The 21,467-nt window shown below is 36.2% G+C and overlaps 1 protein-coding gene across 32 annotated transcripts in view; it reads right to left on the bottom strand.

Moving 5' to 3' along the window:
* The window catches only part of kcnma1a (potassium large conductance calcium-activated channel, subfamily M, alpha member 1a), a 202,592-nt gene that overhangs the window by 55,660 nt on the left and 125,465 nt on the right, over nucleotides 1-21,467 (bottom strand). For 26 of the 32 annotated variants that reach the window (XM_030155838.1, XM_030155841.1, XM_030155834.1 and 23 more), the window contains exons 4-9: nucleotides 20,373-20,466; nucleotides 18,734-18,845; nucleotides 5,180-5,255; nucleotides 4,001-4,076; nucleotides 2,756-2,926; nucleotides 608-699 (exon numbers count right to left, since the gene is read on the bottom strand). In XM_030155838.1, coding sequence (XP_030011698.1) covers nucleotides 608-699; nucleotides 2,756-2,926; nucleotides 4,001-4,076; nucleotides 5,180-5,255; nucleotides 18,734-18,845; nucleotides 20,373-20,466 — 621 coding nt within the window. Of the gene's footprint in view, nucleotides 1-426; nucleotides 519-607; nucleotides 700-2,755; nucleotides 2,927-4,000; nucleotides 4,077-5,179; nucleotides 5,256-6,459; nucleotides 6,943-18,733; nucleotides 18,846-20,372; nucleotides 20,467-21,467 lie in introns of those variants that run through there. The other 6 variants (XM_030155837.1, XM_030155835.1, XM_030155858.1 and 3 more) reach the window with 2 other exon arrangements.

Raw genomic sequence — 21,467 nt, 5'->3', positions numbered from 1 at the left:
CAGAAGCACCACAGTTTGATGTATTGCAAGTCTATACTGTCATAGTCATGAAAGCTCTATTTTCCTTTTAAATTAAAGCGCAACAAAGGATGTTTTAGGGAGGACAAAGAAAGAAAATGAACGGCACACAAATGGCTTCAGGAAAAGCTCTGAGTGAAGGACAGAGAGAAAGCGATACTGAAGAAGGCCGATAAGAGAGAGAAGACGAGGACAGATGGAAAGAGAGAGAAAGTGAAAGAGAGAGAGTAAAGGGGAAATGGACATGTGTGTCCTAATGGCCAAGGTCTCCAGTCACGCAGTGTGACTTGACGTAATTGTGTAACTTTACTGATCTACAAAGTCACTGTAACTAACCCCCAGTAACTACAGACTTCAAGGGGGTGCACTTGAGTCACACAACCACACCTTGTCTGGATTTCAACTTACTTTCTGCCTCGTGTTGAGTTATAACTCCCTCCGTATTTCTTCCGATTAAGGATGAGAGCAGCAATTTCTGGCACGTAGCGAGCAAACATGGCCTACATGCATGGAACAGAAAAAAGAAAAAGGCATGCAGAGAGGGTTCTACCGCACACAGAAAAACAGCAGAACCATCTGGAATACTTACTTTCTCCCATTAACCGCACTATAGGAACCACCATATTTCTTGCGGTTTCCTATTAACTCTATGATTTCAGGGACGTAGCTGGCAAACATGGCCTAAGGAGAAGATAGAAGACAGAAGAAGAGACTAAAAAAGAGACTACTACGCCGCAGAGTGGGTGGTGGAGAAACTGGTGCATGAATCCAGATTTCTGAGGGGAGAAAAATATTACTTTTATATGTAAATGAAGTTTAACAAATTTTCTCTCCGAGTCAGAGACCGAGCTAGCCTTTGGAAAAAAATAGAGCAAAGAGAGATCTGTTTATAAATGAATTTTAAAAAAGTGAATTTTGCTGTTTAGAAAAAAATAGCCCGTTTTTGTTTTTTTAAATGTGAAGGTTTAGGAGCAGATTTATTTTTCATTTCTCCAATCTGTGATCGCACCACAAACCTTTCTGGACTTAAAGAAGTGAGGGAAGAATAAAAACCTATGTGCCATGTTTTGTCCAACAAACACAGATAATCTGGCAGGTTGATTTGAATAGGCCCACCTGATGGTCCACAGCTGCAAAACACATTAAGACTCATTTGTTGGGCTTGAAAATGAGCTGGATGCATTTTGCAAGGATACACAGCCTGTTATCCTAACATATTTCTAATGACCTATTTGTAGCTAAGGAAGGGAAATAGGAGCACTCCTGACCTTCACTATTCTGTTTTCTGCTGCTAAGGTTCTCCATGTATGTCTGCAAACATCTACATCGTTTGACATTTATTTTTGTCTCCTTAGGCTGCTTTCTTTTTATTGTTGTGCATACATGTGTAAAAAAACAAAACCAATATAGTCTGTACTCTATAAATATTCTACAAATATTGATCCCTAGTGTCAAAGTTTTTAGCTGTTGTAGCTTCAAGTTGTTGCTAGAAGAGGGCATTGAAACAGAATTTGTTACTTTCAAGGAAAATGTTGCTTCTAAAATTGCACTAGAATCATTTTTTAAATCGTTCATTAGCTTTGATCTTTACAAAAGCAGATATAGTATTAATTCATTTATTATTTAAGAACGGTGTTTGTTCTGTCCTTATTTATTACTGCTGTAACTACGTCTATGCTCCTTTTCTGGAAGAATCACTCGTAAAAAAGGGGAGTTTTCCCAGTTAAATAAATGATATAACAATAACTGGCACTTCTATTGGGTTCTGGTTTCATTCCAGGCCTAACATTTACAACAATAAACCAAGATATATCTTTAACCCTGTGACTATATACTTAAATCATGTTTGGAAAGTGCATTTCTAGCAATAATGTTAAATGACGTGACTTTGATATGATCCCTGGCTTTAAAGTATCTCCAGCCTGGAATCATTATTCAGCCACTGCCGCTGATAGGAAGCAGCCCGAGGTACTAGCCTAAAGACTTCCAGAGCTCTCAACACGGAGAGAAAACACACCATCTATCACCATGGCCACAACGCGGTACACATCCACACAGCTGCAGGTCATCAAGGAGAGGGTCTGCATAGTGATAGCTGTCTGAACCCAGAATACAGTAACTAGAGTTTGGTTTGATGTGAGAAGGATGGAGGAGGTAGCATCACCAGCGCGTGTACCTGTGTGTGCTTTTGTGTAGGTTACTGTGCTAGTGGCAGCCCAAAAGGACTCTAGATCAAAACAAAGTGGAGGGATGAGTGGGAGGCTGCTGTTGCTATGGTAACAGTCAGGCTGGCCTAAGCCTCATCTCCCTGCCCCTGTGTTTGTTGGAATTGTGGGAGGAGACACGGGAGGAGGGGTGTCCTGAAACCGCAACTGCTTTTAAGAGAACAGTAACAACATTATCAGACAATACCTTATACTCTAATGAAACAAATACAGGGGTGACACATAAGGGTAGGGGGACAGAGGAGCACATAGTAACTACAGCAGACAAGATACAGTAGGCTAATCAGAAGGATGCAACTACAATAAAGTTAAATGACAAAGAAGAACCAGGTATAGGCAACATAATTCTAACATCTCAAAAAACAGCTTTAACATAAAACATAATATACAAAAATACACGTCTGTATTTAAGTATTCAATGATTATTTTTCATAGCAGTTTAATGAATCTACTGATGGGGACAGGCAGGATTTAGGAGGGGTGAGGAGGGAGAAAGAAAAGCCAGATTTTACCAAACCACCCAGGATGAAGAAGACCATAAACAGGCGCCCCAAGGTGGTTTTTGCATAGACATCCCCATAGCCCACTGTGGACATCGTCACCATCAGTAAGTAGACACATTCCCAATAGGAAAGTGACTGGGAATTTTGGAAATTTTCCCAAGGATCCCCTGAGTTTTCCACCTAGAAAAACAAGAAGGGTGGGAGAATAATCACATGTGACCTATAATTGTTACCGTTAAGAAACAATTAAAGTATGTTTCATGAAATCTGACCGCAGGTGCTGATGCATTCATATTTTTTTCAGTCAGGCTTTATATCTTTTATACACTGATCTAAGGGTGCCATCTAGTGGGAAAACAGTTGAATATTCCTTTAAGTGCTAACACACTTGGTTCATACATTTGTTTATTATTTTGTCTGTTTTTATCTTATTTAGCAGCAGATATTAAAAATTAACATATTATTAGTGGAACAATAATATATTATTGTTTATTTATTTCCACGTGCACTGCTCACGATTTATATAGTTTCTTTGTTATACTTGTTTTTGACTTATTTCCTTCATTTAGTTCATTTTGTTTGCTTATGATTGTATATCATTATTAGACATTGCAAATACTTTCTTTATTTTAAGTTTTTGGGGAGGCCCACGATAAACCACTTTGGTTTTTGGCTTCCCCGGCATGTCTTTTATTGTTATTATTATTACGTTTTATTGTCTTGTATACATGCGAATGAACAATTAACAATAAATAACAAAGGCCTCCATTGAGACTCAGAACAGGGATTATCCAGTTGCACATAGCCAGCACTGCTCCTAACTGTGTTTATATCACTCAATGTAATCCTTATTTTGTTATACAGAAAGACTTTCCCAGGTATAAAACTTGAAAAGTCATACTTTAGAGCTCACAAGAGTCCACAATTCACAGAGCAGTACTGCAGTATTAATGTAAATCACTTTAGCAGCACTAAAGTTTAACTATCTTCTGCTGAAAAGTTGAGAATTGGGGAGAAATTAAAACCTTTCAAGCTGCAAGAACATACCTTTCTGCCTAATAAAGATTTATTTACTACATTTGTACCATACAGATGATCTCCTAAAATCCCCTAAAAAAAAAGTATCAGTAGAACACCTTAACAACGTGCTATAAGACACTGAAAACCAGCGTGTTTCTCAGGTTTATCACCAGCAGTGAGCTCCCTTCAGTGCTGGCTCATTAACTAACACTGGCATCGCATCTGCCCACTCACCAAGTGGATGAATCCAGCAGCTGTAAGCCATGTGCTTATGAAGATGGAACACAGGTTCACCAGCTTGATGGAATTGCTGGGGAGGAAAAAAAAAGACAGCATAAAAATGTTGAAATTCAGACAAAAATGAGTATTAAGCTCCCGACCTGACTAAACTGAGAAGTGACGCACGCTATTTGGACACAAATATCTGGACACATCAGACCATATCAGCTTATAGGACTTCCCATTCATGTTGAATTCAAATGGATTTTTCTGTTTAAAGGCTGATTTTTGAGTGAGATCTGAAGAAGCCAGACATGTATTTATGACTGAAAAGGATTATTTAACCCTTGCAGACCTAGAACCATTTATGTGGCAAGTTCTACATGAAAATTTTCTCTGCATTTAACATTAAATGACATATTTATGACCATTTATGTAATATTATTCTCTGGGTTTTGCATTTTACAGTAAAAATCTGGTATTTCCCTATATTTAATTTACTAAAGCTCAGAAAAAATTCAAAGGTTATTATGTAAAAACAGACAAAACTGAGAAAAAAGAGACTTCATCAGCAAAATATATCATTAGTTGAAGATAAAACAAGTGTCTACAACTACTGTTATTTATCAAACTACATGGATCTTCCTGATGAATCAAGATAATGTTGTTTCCATGTTTTCAAACAGACTCTGAACATCCAATAAAAACACATCCGATGGCATTTGTAAAGCTGAGGAACTGCATTTTGCTTGAACTATTTAACTGTATTGATAAAGTTAGTGGTTTCAAAGTTATTTAGCATTTTCAATCAGTAGATGCTTTTGGTCACTCGTGGCTATTTATGTCTTTCAGGGTTTGAACATAACAAATAGGTAGGTGCATTTATTGTAAAATGAGTAAAAACAAGTAAAAACTAATTCTGAAGTGTGTTGTAATCATAAATAGCAATGTAAACAAAATCAGTCCTAACATTAAATAAAAATGTTTATTATGACTATCCTTATTACTGTATAAAATTATAATATGACATTTATCATTATCATTTTGTAACCCAGCTTCCAGTTAGCAACTAAACACCTGAATTCAGGATGTCCCAATACTTTTGTCAATATACTGTAGCTGTGATAGTTGTAGTAATACTTTGCATTCTCTATTGATAATTAACAAAATAGATATCAGTATTTTTTTCCTCACCTTGTTTTCAAGATATTCAAAAACTGCAAGATTTCCGAGAACTGTATCAATCTTAACGCTCTCAGGAACCTTAAACCTGTGAGGGAGAAAGAGAAAAAAAACAGAGAATAACAGTGAGGTTAATAATAAGATAGATGCTGACAAAACATTGGAACTTATTCCCACTTTTATTAGTAATGTCTCATCTGTAACTCCAATATGTTCTCAGTAGTCAACAGAGCAGTGTTGTATAAAGTACTGGAAAGTCACACTTGAGTAGAAGTACAGGTACCCTACCAAAACATTACTTTAGTAGACGCTTAAGTCATCAGTTGAAATGCTACTCAAGTTGAAGTCTTTAAGTATCTAGTATTTACTGTACTTAAACTCAAATCGAACTATTTTTGTTGTTATCATTATATTTGTCCAAACAAATGTACCTTTAGTTGTACCAGGCATTAAAATGAACAAGAAACTGGAAAAAAAACAAGGGTGGTCTACTAATTTTTTCTGCAACTGTATGTGCAGCTGCTGACAGACACAGGTGGATGTAGATAATGTACAAATACACTACAGATATATTGAACACATATTATTGGCCAAGAAAAAATTTCAGCATCACTTAAGTTAAGTGAAACACTTTGTGTCCTACTTTACACCAGCCTGTCTGAAAATCTAGAAGCTGCTCGACACAGGGATTATAAAACAACGCAACACCTGCCTCATTGTCTTTTTACATAACACAACTGATCCAACAGAGCATGTGTGCACTCATGTCTGTACTTTTATGTGTTGAGTGCATGTGTGACCAAAAGTAACTCCTTCTAAAACGATCCAAGCATGAAGTTCCAACAACAGTACAGACAAAAATAAAGTGGTTGTAGAGTGATGATGGACAAAACCGCTGTGTGCATATTTATACATATTTATATTTCTTTTTTACTTTTTGCTTTCAGTTTCATTTTAGTTGTCATTACTTTTTATAGCCTGCTACTACTAGGTTTTTATAAGTTGCAGTGATAAGTTTAGCCTTTTTTAGCAATATCAAATATTGTTTAAAGCAGGGTTCATCTAATGTAATAAAAACACAACCAAAAATATATTCAAATGAATGGATATGGACATGAGTGTCCATGTTTAGGCAAATGTGTGAATAAAATGACAGAGATGAAACCTAAAGACATTCTCTTTATCATTTTATTTTATTGTAGTAAACACATAATTCAGTGTAGTTGTTGTTTGTGAATTAAAATCTTATTCCACACCTAGATTTCGTTAACCTTTGTAACTAGTTCCCTTACCCCAGTTACACAGGAAGTGTACACAGGACCAAACTGAGTGGTAAAATCCCGTCTGCCTTTCCTTTCCATCATGTCCGTGATGGCCCTGTCTTACCCTGTACCCATTCTGAAAAAGATCACCACAAGACTTCTTTCTCCTCCACGTCTCTCGGAGAACATCCAAATGAATATCACTGTGCGTGCGCCGGTACACGAGCAGCTTAGGAGGAATCATTGTTTACAGCTGAAATCTGCTTTTGGCAAAGAAAGGAGTTAAAATACTGTGATCTAAGAAGAAAAAAAAATAGATGATTCCTATGGAAAGTGAGAAAGTTTCTTTTTGTGCATGAAAATCCTCCTTAATAACAAAGCATCAAGGATTAGCCAAGTGTTGAATTAAAAAGCTGTCCTCTTCAAAACATAATCCGAATATGGTTCAATCAACAGTCACTGTTGCAGATAGAAGAGTCAAATCACACGACGATCATATCAGTCCTGCCACAGAATGTGTCTGTGAGCAAAATGTCTGCTCTAATATATGTGTTTTTTTTTTTTTTTTTTGTCACAGTGGCTTTAATCCTGACAACCCAAACAGATTTACCTTTCCCATGCCCCTCTGAGTGCTTTTCCATTTGACCACGTAAGGCCTTTTCACCCTCCAACACACAACACATTTTCTGAAAGTCTGAATCCTGCGAGGGATTTAGCAGAGATGAAAATAAAATGAAAAATAACGCAGACCAAAAATAATAATCCTGACTTAATAGTGTCCTGTTTCCACTGGAATATGCCAAACAACTCCAACATACTGAACAGCAATTGTAAAAGATCAGGACATGGGTCAGCTCAGATTGCTTTTAGTACAGAAAACTAAGCTCTGGTTTGTCAGACAAGGAGAAACTTCTGCAAGATTAAGAGACCAGACTTTAATAAACAGTAAGTGCAGTTTTTATGTTATTAAACTAGAAGAAAAAGTGTTGTCAGCACTAGATTATTGTGAGGTGAAACTAGGACATTAACAGCAAAAAGTGATGAAAGTAGTATTCAGCCGCACACTATAGCAAATACTTGAAATGATTTAATGATACTGGATCAAGCAGATGTGTATATTTATACAGAATAAAACTATGACATTCTCTTGAGATTGACACAGCGTGAAAGGAAATGTATAAAGATAATTAAAAATGATTGAAAATGGCAGCTATTAATCACATTTAGCAGGCTGAGAGGTTGTTCTGCTCTCAAATGTATATCATATAAAAGATATGAAGAGACAAGTCAGTCAGTAACACTTATATATTGAAATATTACCGTCTGCCTGCTACTTCATCAAAATTATCAGTGAGATGTGTAAGACAGATAAAATGAGAGGAATGAAATAAGTACCGAGTACAGAGGTTCCCAACTTTTTGAACTCATGACCCCATTTTAACATCACAAATTTCTGCCGACCCCAGACATCCAAAACAGAGACATTTTTTGCTAAAATTAATTTGTTTTGGATCATGTAATAGTTTAGACCCAAGGTTGGAAAACACTGACCTAGTATGTGTTATCGGTGTTAGGAGGGTAAAGGCCTTTTTTTAAAATAATATTTTACTACAGGTTACAGAATACGCAGCTAGAAATGCATTTAGTAATTAATTCCCAACAGAGTAACATATTTTCCATACATTAATATCGATTAAGATTGTTATTACAAGTAACAAGTTGAATTAAAGATAATTCCACGATACAAGGTGAATTTAGGTTTCACTGTGAATGCATGCAAACACTCACTGTTGAGATATAAACTGGCAAAAAAGGATGAAGATTGAATTTTTCCTTGATATTTTATTTTCCATAGCATCATATGAGAGTGGAAACAAGTAAACAAAGATGAAAATAGGAAATAAAACTGTAACTTTACATTGATAACTAATCATAAAGCTGCTATGGTGCAGATATATTTTAGTGCTATTTTACTACAAGGGCTTATGGCAAAGTAGCGATGCTGTTAAATGTCAGTGTGAGTGACTAATGCACTAGTTTAGCAGTTTAGTAGTAGTTTAAGATTCGCTGTCTGCTGCTTACTACCTATACTCATTGTAACTAAGTGTAATCACTGAGCTGTTGTGTGCGGTGGTGGATTCTTCAGCTTAGAAAGTTTAATCTTATACTCCATGGGCCTGGAGGGGTTACTGTGCACCCCTCCAGAACCCTTCATGTGTGGTATCATTTTGTTTGGTGGATCATAACGATTAGAAATCACAATGTTAATGCTTGATATCCTGGGATGGACTCACATATCAGCAACTTTTTCAAAATGGCTGACGCAAAATTGGGGAAAAACTATTCTCTTCATATCTCAGCTCCCTGAGTACATACAGACATGAATTACATATCAATTCCCATGTTTTTGAAATTAAGGCATTCACTGAAGACCATACTGAGTAGTGAAATCTAATATTTCATCTTTTCTGGACAAAATTCAAGATAAAGCACATAGCATTAAGTAATTATCAGTGTTTATGTAATTATTCACATATCAGCTCAATGACCCCTGGGCTTCACTATAGGCCCATTGCCCTAAATTTACTGTATGTTTTCAATATTGTTACATCCAGTGGTGTAGTGGTACCTGGAGATGTGGGTATACTCTCAATTTTTGCCCCCCCCCCCCCCCCCCCCCTTTTTTTTTTTTTTTTCTTTTTTTATAGTCCAGAAAAACGCCCTGTTTTTGAAACAGTGACATGTACGACTACTCTATTTAGTTTACCCAAAAATCCATCAGTAGTATTTGTTCACTTTTATAAAATTATCATGACTTGACCAAGAGCAGTTTGTAGGTGTTACTGGTCACACAAGCAGCTGCATGAATGTAAATGTATTCAGTATGAGGCAAACGTAGGCTAACGTTAGCCTTTCATAACGTTAGCTTTTCATAACCTTAGCCTACTCACACAGTTTAACTATTAGTGACATAATCTCTCCTCTAAATATTTAGTCATATGGCCAGTAGTTTAAAACAGTGACTCATTTGGAAATCACCTTAAAACTTACCACAGAATTATGTATTCCATGAAAGCAGGCTCTCTCGATAAGTGTCACTCATTTGAAAGGCGTTTATTCTGCCTTTCTCCTTCACATTTCCAACAATTGCACATCTTTCCAAGGAACGTGCAGTGACCTGTCAATCAACTGGGGTGGTACTGGCACCTGAGGTGTCCAATCAGGTTCCAGAGATGGCCAGCGCTAGTTTGTAATATTTTCCTCAGCATGGCCCGCCCTACTTTGCCTCTGATTGGCTCATCACTCCTCATGCCTAAAGTTAACCAATCTAATTAGTGAAGGTGCCGAGTACTAGCCAATTAGAGGCAGAGTAGGGCAGGTCATGGCTTCATCATCCTAAGGAGAAAACATGGGCAATTTCGCTTGCTGATACAACTGAATGGTGCACATCAGGGGATTTAGAAGTGGGTATAAGTGATGCTGACTGAAAAATAAGTATGTGTACGCCGTATACCCTGGACTACCCCACTGGTTACATCACTGTTTTACTTGTTATGTAGTGAAGGCTAAGGCTTGTATCAAACCAATCTGCATGCTTAGACTTAGACAGACTTTATATGTCATTCTAGATTTTACATCAAAAACTAAATTTGGATGCAACTGGCTCAGCAGGCAGCAGCAATAAATACAAACAGGCACTATACATACAGGATAATATATACAAGATAGAAAAAAATATGCATATAAAAATTATAGAAGATAGAAAATAGAAAATGCATATATAAAAAAGAACTATGTAAGAGTATAAAAGACTATGGTTCTCTGATATATATTTTAAAAAATTCTGTACTGAATATTGCACAGCTATATTGCGCGTTGGATCAGTCCTGTGTCAGTGAGGGTGGGTGTGTGAGGAAGGAGGGGGGGATATTATGTTAAGCATACACAATACAACTTGAGTTCTGCTTGTGCTGTGTACAAAGACGCTTAAAATAACATCCTACAACTTACAATAGTCCCAGTTCCTCCAGTGTAACAAACAAAATGGAGCACTTTCTCAAATTATTGCAAAATACTGTTCCATATTCTGCTCAGTTCTGAATGTAGTGACAGTCTGCTAAAGATTGCATAATGTTTTATTAAAGTGAAGATTTACTGAACATTGCTGTTACTTTGCCCATCCATTCACATGTACGAGTGGATAATAATATCTGTTTACACCTTTACATGTGTGTCTGACCTCCATAATACAACGTCTTTGTACAGTTGTGAATACAGTGTGCATCCATGGGTGCAAATCTGTTAAAAAACTCTCAATGAATATCCAGCCCCATGAACACGTGTCCATGTAACAGAAAATCTCTTCTCCACACATGCCAAAGCCTCTTGCATACACAACTATCACGCACATGTGTCAGCCAGCCAGATGCTCATTCAGAAGGTTTTTTTTTTCTTTTTTTTTTTTTCAGTGTGTGTGCCCACTCTTCCTTCATTGAGGCTTTGCATGTCAGGCCAGAGTCTCTCTGTCACATGTTCTGGCACAGCAGACTACTGGGACCTTTTATCAATCAGCAGTCTGGGGATAATACTGACAGTCGACCCAGCCAGGATTAGATTATATGATGCTTCCCTGCACTGAGCGCCCACATGTACACACCCTGCTAGTGCACAGAGCACTGGTCTTGACAAGATACGAACAGTGCAGAGATCCAACACCCACATTAATCTGCAGATATGAACATTTTGAGTATCTTTAAATAATGCCACGTACCAGCATTCATTCTACTTTATTTCACTTGGATCTGTACTATGCTCATCTGTTCTTCTACATTCCACACAGCTAAATTCATCATAATACACAATATCATGAATACATCACAGTAAATACAGAGCGGTGGCATGTGAGGGTAAATCTGTTTTCCCCTGTAAATGAACATTACGGACTCCTGCCAAGAAGTGAAAAACCATGTAAGGCAGATGCATTCATGTCCATGTCAGGTACTGTAAGCCTCTTTCAGCAGGAAAACACAAGGGATCAACAAACAGTACATTAAAGTACCACTAGGAGGCAGTAGAAGGTTGAAATCAAAGCTGAAGGCTATATACTCAGGAGAATTTCAGCTACAATATTTACATGGTCACATACAATTCAGACAACTGGAATTAAATTAAACTGGGAGGAATATTCTATATGTACAATTTATAATAGGCTCTCTTCTAAACAACTCACTTCCTTGTGGTTTTATAATTGAGGAGGGATGCTCAGATGTTACCTGGCAGCCCATGAGAGATGAGCATCATGAACGTTGGCAGTGACTAGCATTTTTCATATAGCCAGATGCTAATTCCACAAGAGCTCTCCTGGGAACGGCACTCAGTTTGAGTGGTTAAAGGAGATTAATTTCGTTTTGCCAAGGAGGAACTCTGTGTGCCCTTTTACATTAGCCACACATCTTTCTCTTCCTCTTAATCAATGTCCAATTTGCAGAGGCACAGAGAACATAACTTGAAATGCATACAGCATATAGTATACTTCCTCTAGTGGCTGAGCAGAGTTAGAGGCTTCGCTGCCACACAGCACAGGGCAGAACCTCTATTAGTTCTGTCTTTTATTATCCGGCTACACCTCCACTGGATCCTCAGTTTTTTCATGCAGGAACCAGAGCTGAAAGAGTGAAATGAGAGGTAGTGTAATTATAATGGATTACTGACTGAGGTGTGAAATGCCTCACAGTAAATGGAAAGAAAAGAAAGATGAACTAATCCACTGGGAAAGAGAAGCACAATGCACATACTTAACAACCTGGTTTGTGCTAACAAAGGCTGTTAAAGGACAGTATACTCTTAACTTAATGAAAATAGCACTGGTTATGGATTTGCTTATTGATTATAGAAAAGCCATAATGGCCTTAAACTGGTCCCTCAAGCGACTGAAGATAATGGATGACATCTTTAGGGACCAGACAATTACATTTATACAAGTGAACGACAACATTAACCCATAAAGACCCAGTGTTACTTTTGTGTCCAAAATATTTTTTTCTCTATATTTAACTTTTTTTTTTTTTTGACACTTAGTTTGTATTAGTTATTTATCATTTCATCATACAGAACAGAGCAAACAACAATTGGCAACAGATAATAGTCACAATCTAATAGCAATGATAGTTTAGGTTACAGTTATGAAATAACCATCAAGTTATCTAATTAGTTTAATTTTTAGAGCTGCAGTTTATATAGTATTTCACAGGACTATGAGACAAACCATACATTAATTGTATTTAATGAAACTAATCCATTTGCCCCATCTTATTATGTAAAGTTCATCTTGCAGCCTCAGCATAAATGTTAATCTCTCCATTTTGTGAATTTCATCAACAATTTTCAACCAGTTTTCCAGCACTAGTGGATCAAGTTGAAGCCATTTTCGAGTGATTTATTTTTTTGCTGCCGCTCCAAAGATTTTTAGAAGGTATTTATCACTTGCTGTCAAATCATCAATAATATTAACATTTCATAAGTGATTTATCACAATTTATTATGACATAATCATCTGTATTTTGTATTTTTCAGTGAAAATCAGGTATTTTCCTGTATTTAATTTACTGATCATGTAGATGTTCATAAAAGTTCAGATTACAGTTGCAGGGTATTATATCAGAAACAACAAAAACTGAAGAAAAAATGACTTTTTCAGCAAAATATATAATTAACTGAACATAAACCAAGTGTCTCCATCAACTGTTACTGATCCAACTCCATGGGTTTTACTGGAGAATCGATGATGTAGAAGATGGCAATGTTTCCACCGTAACGATGGAGCCTGTGCGTCCAAATGTCCAAACGTCCAAATGGGTCATATCTGATGACCATGAAAAGATGACAAACTGCATTTCACACCAATTATTTATATGTATTGATAGGATTAGTGGATCAGAAGTTATTAAACATTTTACATCAGTAGATGCTTGTGGTCGTCATGGCTGTTTGGGTCTTTATGGGTTAAGTCACAAATAAGGTAGGTGTGACTGCATTGCCTTTTATGATTCCAATATGAGACAGGTATCTGTGATATCATTGTCCAAATCTGTGCTACTATAAAAACACTGTGGCCCATAAAGTTGGAATAATTTTGTTTTCAGACGCTTTGCTTTTTTTTTTTATTCCTATTTACACACAGTGCAATGACAACATACTGAGTCCCAGTTACACTTTATCTATCAAAAATAAATCACATCATCAGAATAATTTCATTAAGACATAAATAAAACATTTTATTCCAACTTTATGGGCAACAGTGTATGAATTCTATCATATTTCACTTTGTTTACTAGTATTCCTGTGTACAATAACAACATTAAAATGGTGTGAAATAGTTTTTTACTTTATGCTACTCACATTTTAATCTATAAACTATTTCCTGCTGTTCTGCTCTGTGTTTTTTCTCCTTGTTTTGTGTTTTTTACTATTAATACTGTCTCTGCTCTTTGCTGCTGTAACATTATACATTTACTTGGTGTTGGACTAACAAAGGATTGTCCTTTGTAATTGTACAAAATGATATAAAAAGTGATTAAAATGTGATATATTTTAGGTTTTGGGGAGAAATTATGGAGCAATGCCATCATAAATACAAACATTTGCATACAGAAATGATTATTTTTCTTTTTTTTCCCTCATTTTTGGAGGATAACTTGAATTAATAAGAGTAAAAACATTTATTTAAGCATTTTTTAAACTTACATATACTGTATACTGCTGACTGTTTATTTTTTCTCTACAATACTTCAGACATAGACTGATGACTCTGATACTGTCGACACTGTTTATACTCATTGTGTTATGACTGATGACTCATTAAAATAAATCCACAAATTCAATCTTCATCCCAACTCACATAAGATACTGCAAGCTTCTAATTACAATTCATGTGCTAACACCTCAGAGACGAAATTTTAACAAGCACTTTCAGTATCTCATCAGTATTCTAGATGCTATAAGCAGCATGTTAGCATACCCCCCATCCAGCTGGAGATCTACAGTGTATGTTTTAAGACTGAGGCTTTGCAGCAATCTAAATAGCTTTGAACAGATGGAAACAGGATCACACAGGCCATTTTAAAACAATGACATGCAGCATTTCCAAATTAAAATAAAAAAACATCCATTGTTATTGTCATTAAAAAGATTTGACATTATAGTTCCTACTGTCACTTGTACGCCTTGCACATTTTAAATACTGGACTCACTTTTGTGTGTGTCTTTTTTTTTTTTTTTTTTACTTTACTTTTTATTCTTGACTGTCTTATAATTGCTGTGTGTATTTTACTTGAGCATATTAGAGAACATAAAACCAAAAATTTGTTGCACTGTACTATGGTATTTTGCAATGAGAAGCTAATTCTATTTTATTCTATTGAACTAAAATGTATTACTTGTAGCTAATTCATTACAAAGAAATAACATGATGTGAATATATGTCACTTTCATACATTACCTCTTCTGCAAATGTGCCCCCTGACTGAGTCACATCAGATTTTCCTCAGCAATAGAGATGAAAACAACAAAACCACGACCCACATCACTTCACAATATCATCTTTTGCTGTCCTTTTTTTTTTTTTTTTTTTTTTTATATACAGTGGATTTAAGTCATGTCAGTGGGAGTGCTATTATAATAATACTCTGTGTTTAAGCCAGAAACTGGAAAAATAAAGATGTCATCTTTCAAAAAACCCATTCCCTCATTGTATATTCTTTTTCAAAATGAATATTACAAAAGGCTGAAATCTAGGACACCTCTCAAAAACAATAAATTCACACTTCGTGGATGCTCCTTTTTATTCAGCGTCTCACAAAAGCACCGTAGCGGTTCTTTTTAAGGATATCTGTGCTTTCCACTTCAACCCCAGAAGCAGGATATTAAATCACCACAGGTAATTATTCACTGCAGAATGTCAAGCAGTAGCCAGACCACCATTTCACAGTCTTTCATCATCCTCATCAAGGCTCTAACACCAGCAGCTTTCTGGGGATGAGATGAGGACAACTTACATCATGAGTACCACAAACCAGATTACTTGTCCTAGCCATGTCTAATTCATTAAACAGCTTGGGTTTGTGAAATTCATGTGCCACCATGTGCTACTTGAGAACCCCTAATTTCCTCAGAGATCACACGATTATTGTTTCATTACACTCCATGGATTAGGTGATTCAAGGTAGTTCCAAACAGAAGAACACACACCTTCATCTTCTGAAAAAAGGTTGGTGTTCATTAGTAGGTAGGAATGTGTCTCTACAGATATAATATGAAATATTTCTGAATAAAATCACGTAAAATTATAGGCCTGTAATGCATATTTTGCTGATTTGTGCACTAGATTACATTACAGATATCATTTTCTTCAATGTATCAGCCTTATTCAATGCATCATATTGTTACTTGCAGCTTTTATATTAGATGTCAACAAAACTTCAACTCATTGCATCATGTATAATTATAGTTTCTGCCCTGGACATCAGCAGTGGTGGTGAAAATAACTATGCCCATGATCCCACAGTACTTCAGATATAGTCACACTCCTTACTTTACTTCACTTAGTTTATTTAAAAAGGGAAAGTACCCACTGATGAGCATCCTTATAAGAGTAATATAAAATAAAACGCCAGATTATTGCAAATTATTGCAAAGGGTCTTTATTCTGACTAAAAGATCCTTAGTGGCAGACATTAAATACTCCAAATTTAAAGGATAAATACAAAAAACTAACAGCTTATCCAGATGAACATCACTTCATTGGCAGGTAAAACACAATTTTAAAGATTAAATAAGCTGGATACACAACATCTAATATTATTTTTTTAGTGAATTAACAAGTGATTTCAGATTTTCTATTATGTATCAGCATAGGATGAATATCTACAGTATGTAAAAGTAAAATATGATGTAAACATGCTGGATTGTTGCTTCAAAAAGTCAGTTTAAATCTGTTATTGTGTTGATTAAGAAATGTCCATCTTAAGGATAGATACAGTAAATTAACATCTTATCTGAATGATTTACACTGTATTTGGAGGTAAACACAAAAAACAGGATTTAAAAGTGGAAAAGGATTTAAAAGAAACATGATAAACTAGACAGGTTCAGAAAATGAATGAATGTATGATAAACTAGATTCAATACTATTTTTGTTTGTTGTGTTATGTGAATTTAATCTTTATATATTTCAGATTTGTCATTATGTATGGTTTTGCCCATTGATGAACATCCATATATGAGTGGTATAAGATAGGAAGATGCTGGATTATTGTAAAAAAAAAAAAAGGTTACTATACATCCCTACTTTCTTATTAGTGTAGACCCCTAGTGGCAGAATTATATACTGTCATTTGAAGGATAAATAAACAGTTTATCTGAGTGATATGCATCATTTTATTAGGAGGTCAAATGTTTTTAGAAGAATCTTGGTACGCTCCATCTAACACTATTTTTCTTTCATGTGATTTTAAGGTAGTTCACATTTAATGATAGATTCAGTTTTGTAGAGCCATCACACAGTCTGTCTGTAGATGTATTATTAGACAAAACGAGAGCTGCTTGCAACCAGGTAAATTGTTCATATTCATCTTCACTGGAATCAAGTTTTCTCTGTTTTGCGCTGAATGACCACCTGCCCATGCGCCAAATGTCTCTCCATGTGTTTATACTAATACTTAAAGGTTAACTGTGTATACTGCATATGTGAACTAATGCTATGTAATGTGTGGGTGTAGCCTTAATGTTTTTTACCTCCGCCAAGGAGGTTATGTTTTTGCCAGGGTTTGTTTGTTTGTTTGTCTGTTTGTTTGTTTGTTTGTTTGTCTGTCCGTTAGTGTGCAACATAACTCAAAAAGTTATGGACAGATTTGGATGAAATTTTCAGGGTTTGTTGGAAATGGGATAAGGAAGAAATGATTAAATTTTGGTGGTGATCGGGGATGGGGGGGCCCACGGGGGGGGCCACTGATCAGCCTTGGCGGAGGTCTGCACTCTCCGAGTGCTTCTAGTTTTAAATGTTTCTAATTTTATGAATGCTGGCACTGTACAGGGGTTGGACAAAATAATGGAAACACCTTTACCTCAAGATGATAATGCCCCAATCCATACAGCTAGAATTGTTAAAGAATGGCATGAGGAACATTCTAATGAAGTTGAGCATCTCGTATGGCCGGCACAGTCCCCAGACCTCAACATTATTGAGCATTTATGGTCAGTTTTAGAGATTCAAGTAAGACGTCGATTTCTACCGCCATCGTCTCTAAAAGAGTTGGAGGGTATTCTAACTGAAGAATGGCTTAAAATTCCTTTGGAAACAATTCACAAGTTGTATGAATCAATACCTCGGAGAATTGAGGCTGTAATTGCCGCAAAAGGCGGACCTACACCATATTAAATTATATTTTGTTGATTTTTTAAGGTGTTTCCAATATTTTGTCCAACCCCTGTACTTCTTACCCAGGGACAACAGTTGAAAACAGTTTTTTTGCTAATACTCGTACATTTACATAAACGTTCCTTAATGTGTACCGTCCCTGCTAAAAAAGCAAACAAATAAATAAATAAATTATATATATAAATATATAGTTTTAATGCAGACTACAGAGGTCGAGTGTACCTAGAGAAGAACACAGGTTTAAAGAAACTCTTTTTACTGCAGTGCAATTTAGGCCACAATACTCCAAACACACCGAGAAAAGTAGGTCATTATGTAATACAGGTTAGGGTGTTTTCCAGTCTATTCATGCGAGTGTGTGTGAATGTACGTGTATATATGCGTGCCCATTAGATGGCACTTACGGACTATGCTACTGCGTATGCTACGCGGTCCAGGTGTAACGCCTCAACACAGCAATTATCAATCAGTCTGATGCAGAAGTACACACACAAACACACATCCACAGCCTGATTCTGAGTCACTCTTACTCCCATTAGCCCATCCACTCTGCTGTGTCTGTGTTCCCTTAAACATCAGAGCAACCCAGCCCTGTCACTTTCAATGATGAGGGAAAGTTGACTGCAGCCCCGAGCCAGAGGGCCTCTGAGACACACTCCCAGTAATGGGGAGACAGAGGGGGGACTGGGAGGCAGAGGGAGTGGTGACACGTATAGATAGAGGGCAAAAGACGGAGGAAAAAGAGAATTATGGGGAAAACAAATCGAAAACTACGTGTAGGTAGGATGAAAAAAAAAAAAAAAGAAGAACAAAGGGGCCAGTGTAAAGCAGAGCTGTTTAGAAAAACCTGAGAGAGATAAACAGACTCACCAAGCCAGCTTCTGTTTAAGTAGACGGAGACAAACACAGGAGGAACAGTGAAGAAGTCGACCACTGAGTTGACCTCAAGCCAGAACCACAGCTTATCGTTGGCTGCTATAAACTGTAAGAAAAACAACAGCAGTCAGGACCACATTTGCATTTTTATTCATTCTAGACACCACCACTCCACCATTGTTCTCCATTCCAATAACATACTGCGCCTCCCTTTTGCATCTCTGACAAACTGTATAGAATGACAAAGGCTTCGCCCCTCTTGCTGAGTCATGCAAATGGTTGGTGGCATAAGCAGCTTATGAGTTTATTTATTCATTCATTGAGGACGTCAGGCTCGCCATTGCACCGCTGGAATGCTGCTCATGGCATGACAGCCATGTTGGCGACATTGTAACAACAGTGTCGGTATAAACTAAAGACATACTGTGTGAGTACTCGTAGGTGACTTGAGTGGGTGTCTGCTTATGTGTAAAGACGGCTTGTTGTCCTGTTAAATTGCAGTGACTCATATTCTCATTATTTATTAAATTATTTTTGGGACATTTTTTAATGACAGGCTATAGACAGACTTCTGCAAAATACAAAAAGTGTTGGTACAGGACTGTGCAAAAGTCTTCAGCCAACATTAGGTTTGTTGGTTAAGTCGAGTTCTAATGACCACACATACGCATTTTTCAATCTCTGTATTAAGAATATGGATATATGTGAAGTATTTATAGCATTAAAAACAAAAGTTTCAAGGAGAAACAGCTTCTACACTGCAAAAAACAAAATCTTACCAAGTGTATTTTTCTCATTTCTAGTCAAAATATCTCATCGCACTTAAAATAAGACATAATCACCTACAGAATAACTTGTAAGTGAGATATAAGAACTTATTTTTAGACAATAGATCTTGAAAATCTTATTTCAAGAACTCTTACCAAGATAAGTTTCACTTCTTCCACTGACAGATATTTTTGCTTGAATTAAGCAAAAAAAATATCTTGAATTATGCAAAAAAAAAATCTGCCAATGGAACAAGTGAAAATTATCTTGGGAAGATTTCTTGAAATAACATTTTCAAGATCTATTATCTAAAAATAAGTTCTTATATCTCACTGAAAAGTTACTCTTTGGGTGATTATGTCTAATTTTAAGTGTGATGAGATATTTTGACCAGAATGAGAAAAATACACTTGGTATTTAGATTTTTGCAGTGTATAAACTAAAGGGGTCGTATTTAGTGTGACCTTTAACCCTTTAGTTCAGACAATATCAAATTTAATGTATTAATTTTCTGATGTTTTATATCAGGTTTCATTCAATACATGTCAGATGTTTCTAACTGATTCTGCTGCTTCTTGTCATGGGGTCAGGGGTTACACTAAATAGTGACTTTAACCTTTACAACCCATTTAGTTCAATTTTTTGATTGTCTTTTTACGGCTATGCACATATTTCCTGAGAAATAAACATGTATGTTCATTTCAACCCTCCAAAAACAACAAAGCTAGACATGGTCTAAGATCTTTGCAGAGTACTGGATTGTTGAAAGTTGTCACGCTGCATATATTCTGATTATATAAATGTGATTGTTGTTTGTTAGCAGAGCATATGTAAATGCAAATGAGTACGGTTACATGTGACTTACCCGCAGACCAAAGTAAAGAAGGAAGAAGACGTTGAAGGCCATATCAATCTGTAACGTGAAATCTTTGTAGAAGTTCTGGCAGGATTCTATAGGACTGAAGAACAGAGAGAGAGAGAGAGAAAGAGAGAAAAAACATTAGTCAAACATATTATCCGACTCAGCAGAGCAGAGATCTTAAGCCTACACTGTTGTAAACCTCCAGGGGACAATAAACCAAGACTGATAACTTCCCTGTATTTTATAGAGAACATAAATGTGACATTCTAAGCTAGTTATTTTCTTTTCCCGCAAGTAGTCCAGATGACATGTTTGCAATTTGTATTTTTTTTTCACCTCTATTTAAAAGATAGTTTACACACCAGTCCATTAAGAAACCATCTGAACTTAAAAATAGCTGCTTTGATGCTGGCAAGGTCAGAGACATTTCGCTGACGACACCACCTGCCTATAAATACTTAGAGGCCAACTGAGAGCGGGTTTTTAAAGGCGGATATAAAAACCATATATTGGAGCAAGAAAAGGGTGATAAGCCATTAATTGGCTGATATAGTAACACCACATCCATCAAATATTTTGACACTGACTCGTCATTTTCTTAAAAACTGGGTGACTCTTGTAGTGAGCCACTAGAATAGAAAATGTCATCATTAGCCTCATAGTATAACTGCCTATTGCTAAGTCAAACACCATATGGACAAAAGTATTAGGACACATTGAATTCAGGTGTTTCTTTTCTAACAAGAGTCTGAGATACAAAACAAAAATGACAAATGTCATAATAGTGTTTTATATTGTGAAAAATATCATATTGATTACAAATGATGTTTTTATCTCAAATTTGCATGAACAGGACATCTGACAAGCTGTAGCCACGATGTGTCCCATTACTTTTGTCCATATAATATATGACTTAACCAATTATGCAGTGAGGCTAATGTCATATTGTCTGTGCAGGAGAGTACAAGACATGGTACGTACAAAAGAAGGTCACACTAAATACTGGATACGTTTTCTTAAATTATTGTTTTCAATGCTGATCTATATTTCAGCTGCGTGTTGTTACCGAGACTAAGAAACATGTCCGTACATTATAAT

This window comes from Sphaeramia orbicularis, chromosome 15 (genome assembly GCF_902148855.1).
Source record: "Sphaeramia orbicularis chromosome 15, fSphaOr1.1, whole genome shotgun sequence".
NCBI lineage: Eukaryota > Metazoa > Chordata > Actinopteri > Kurtiformes > Apogonidae > Sphaeramia > Sphaeramia orbicularis.
Note: the sequence above shows the minus strand (reverse complement) of the source record. Positions and strands in the feature narration are given on the sequence as shown.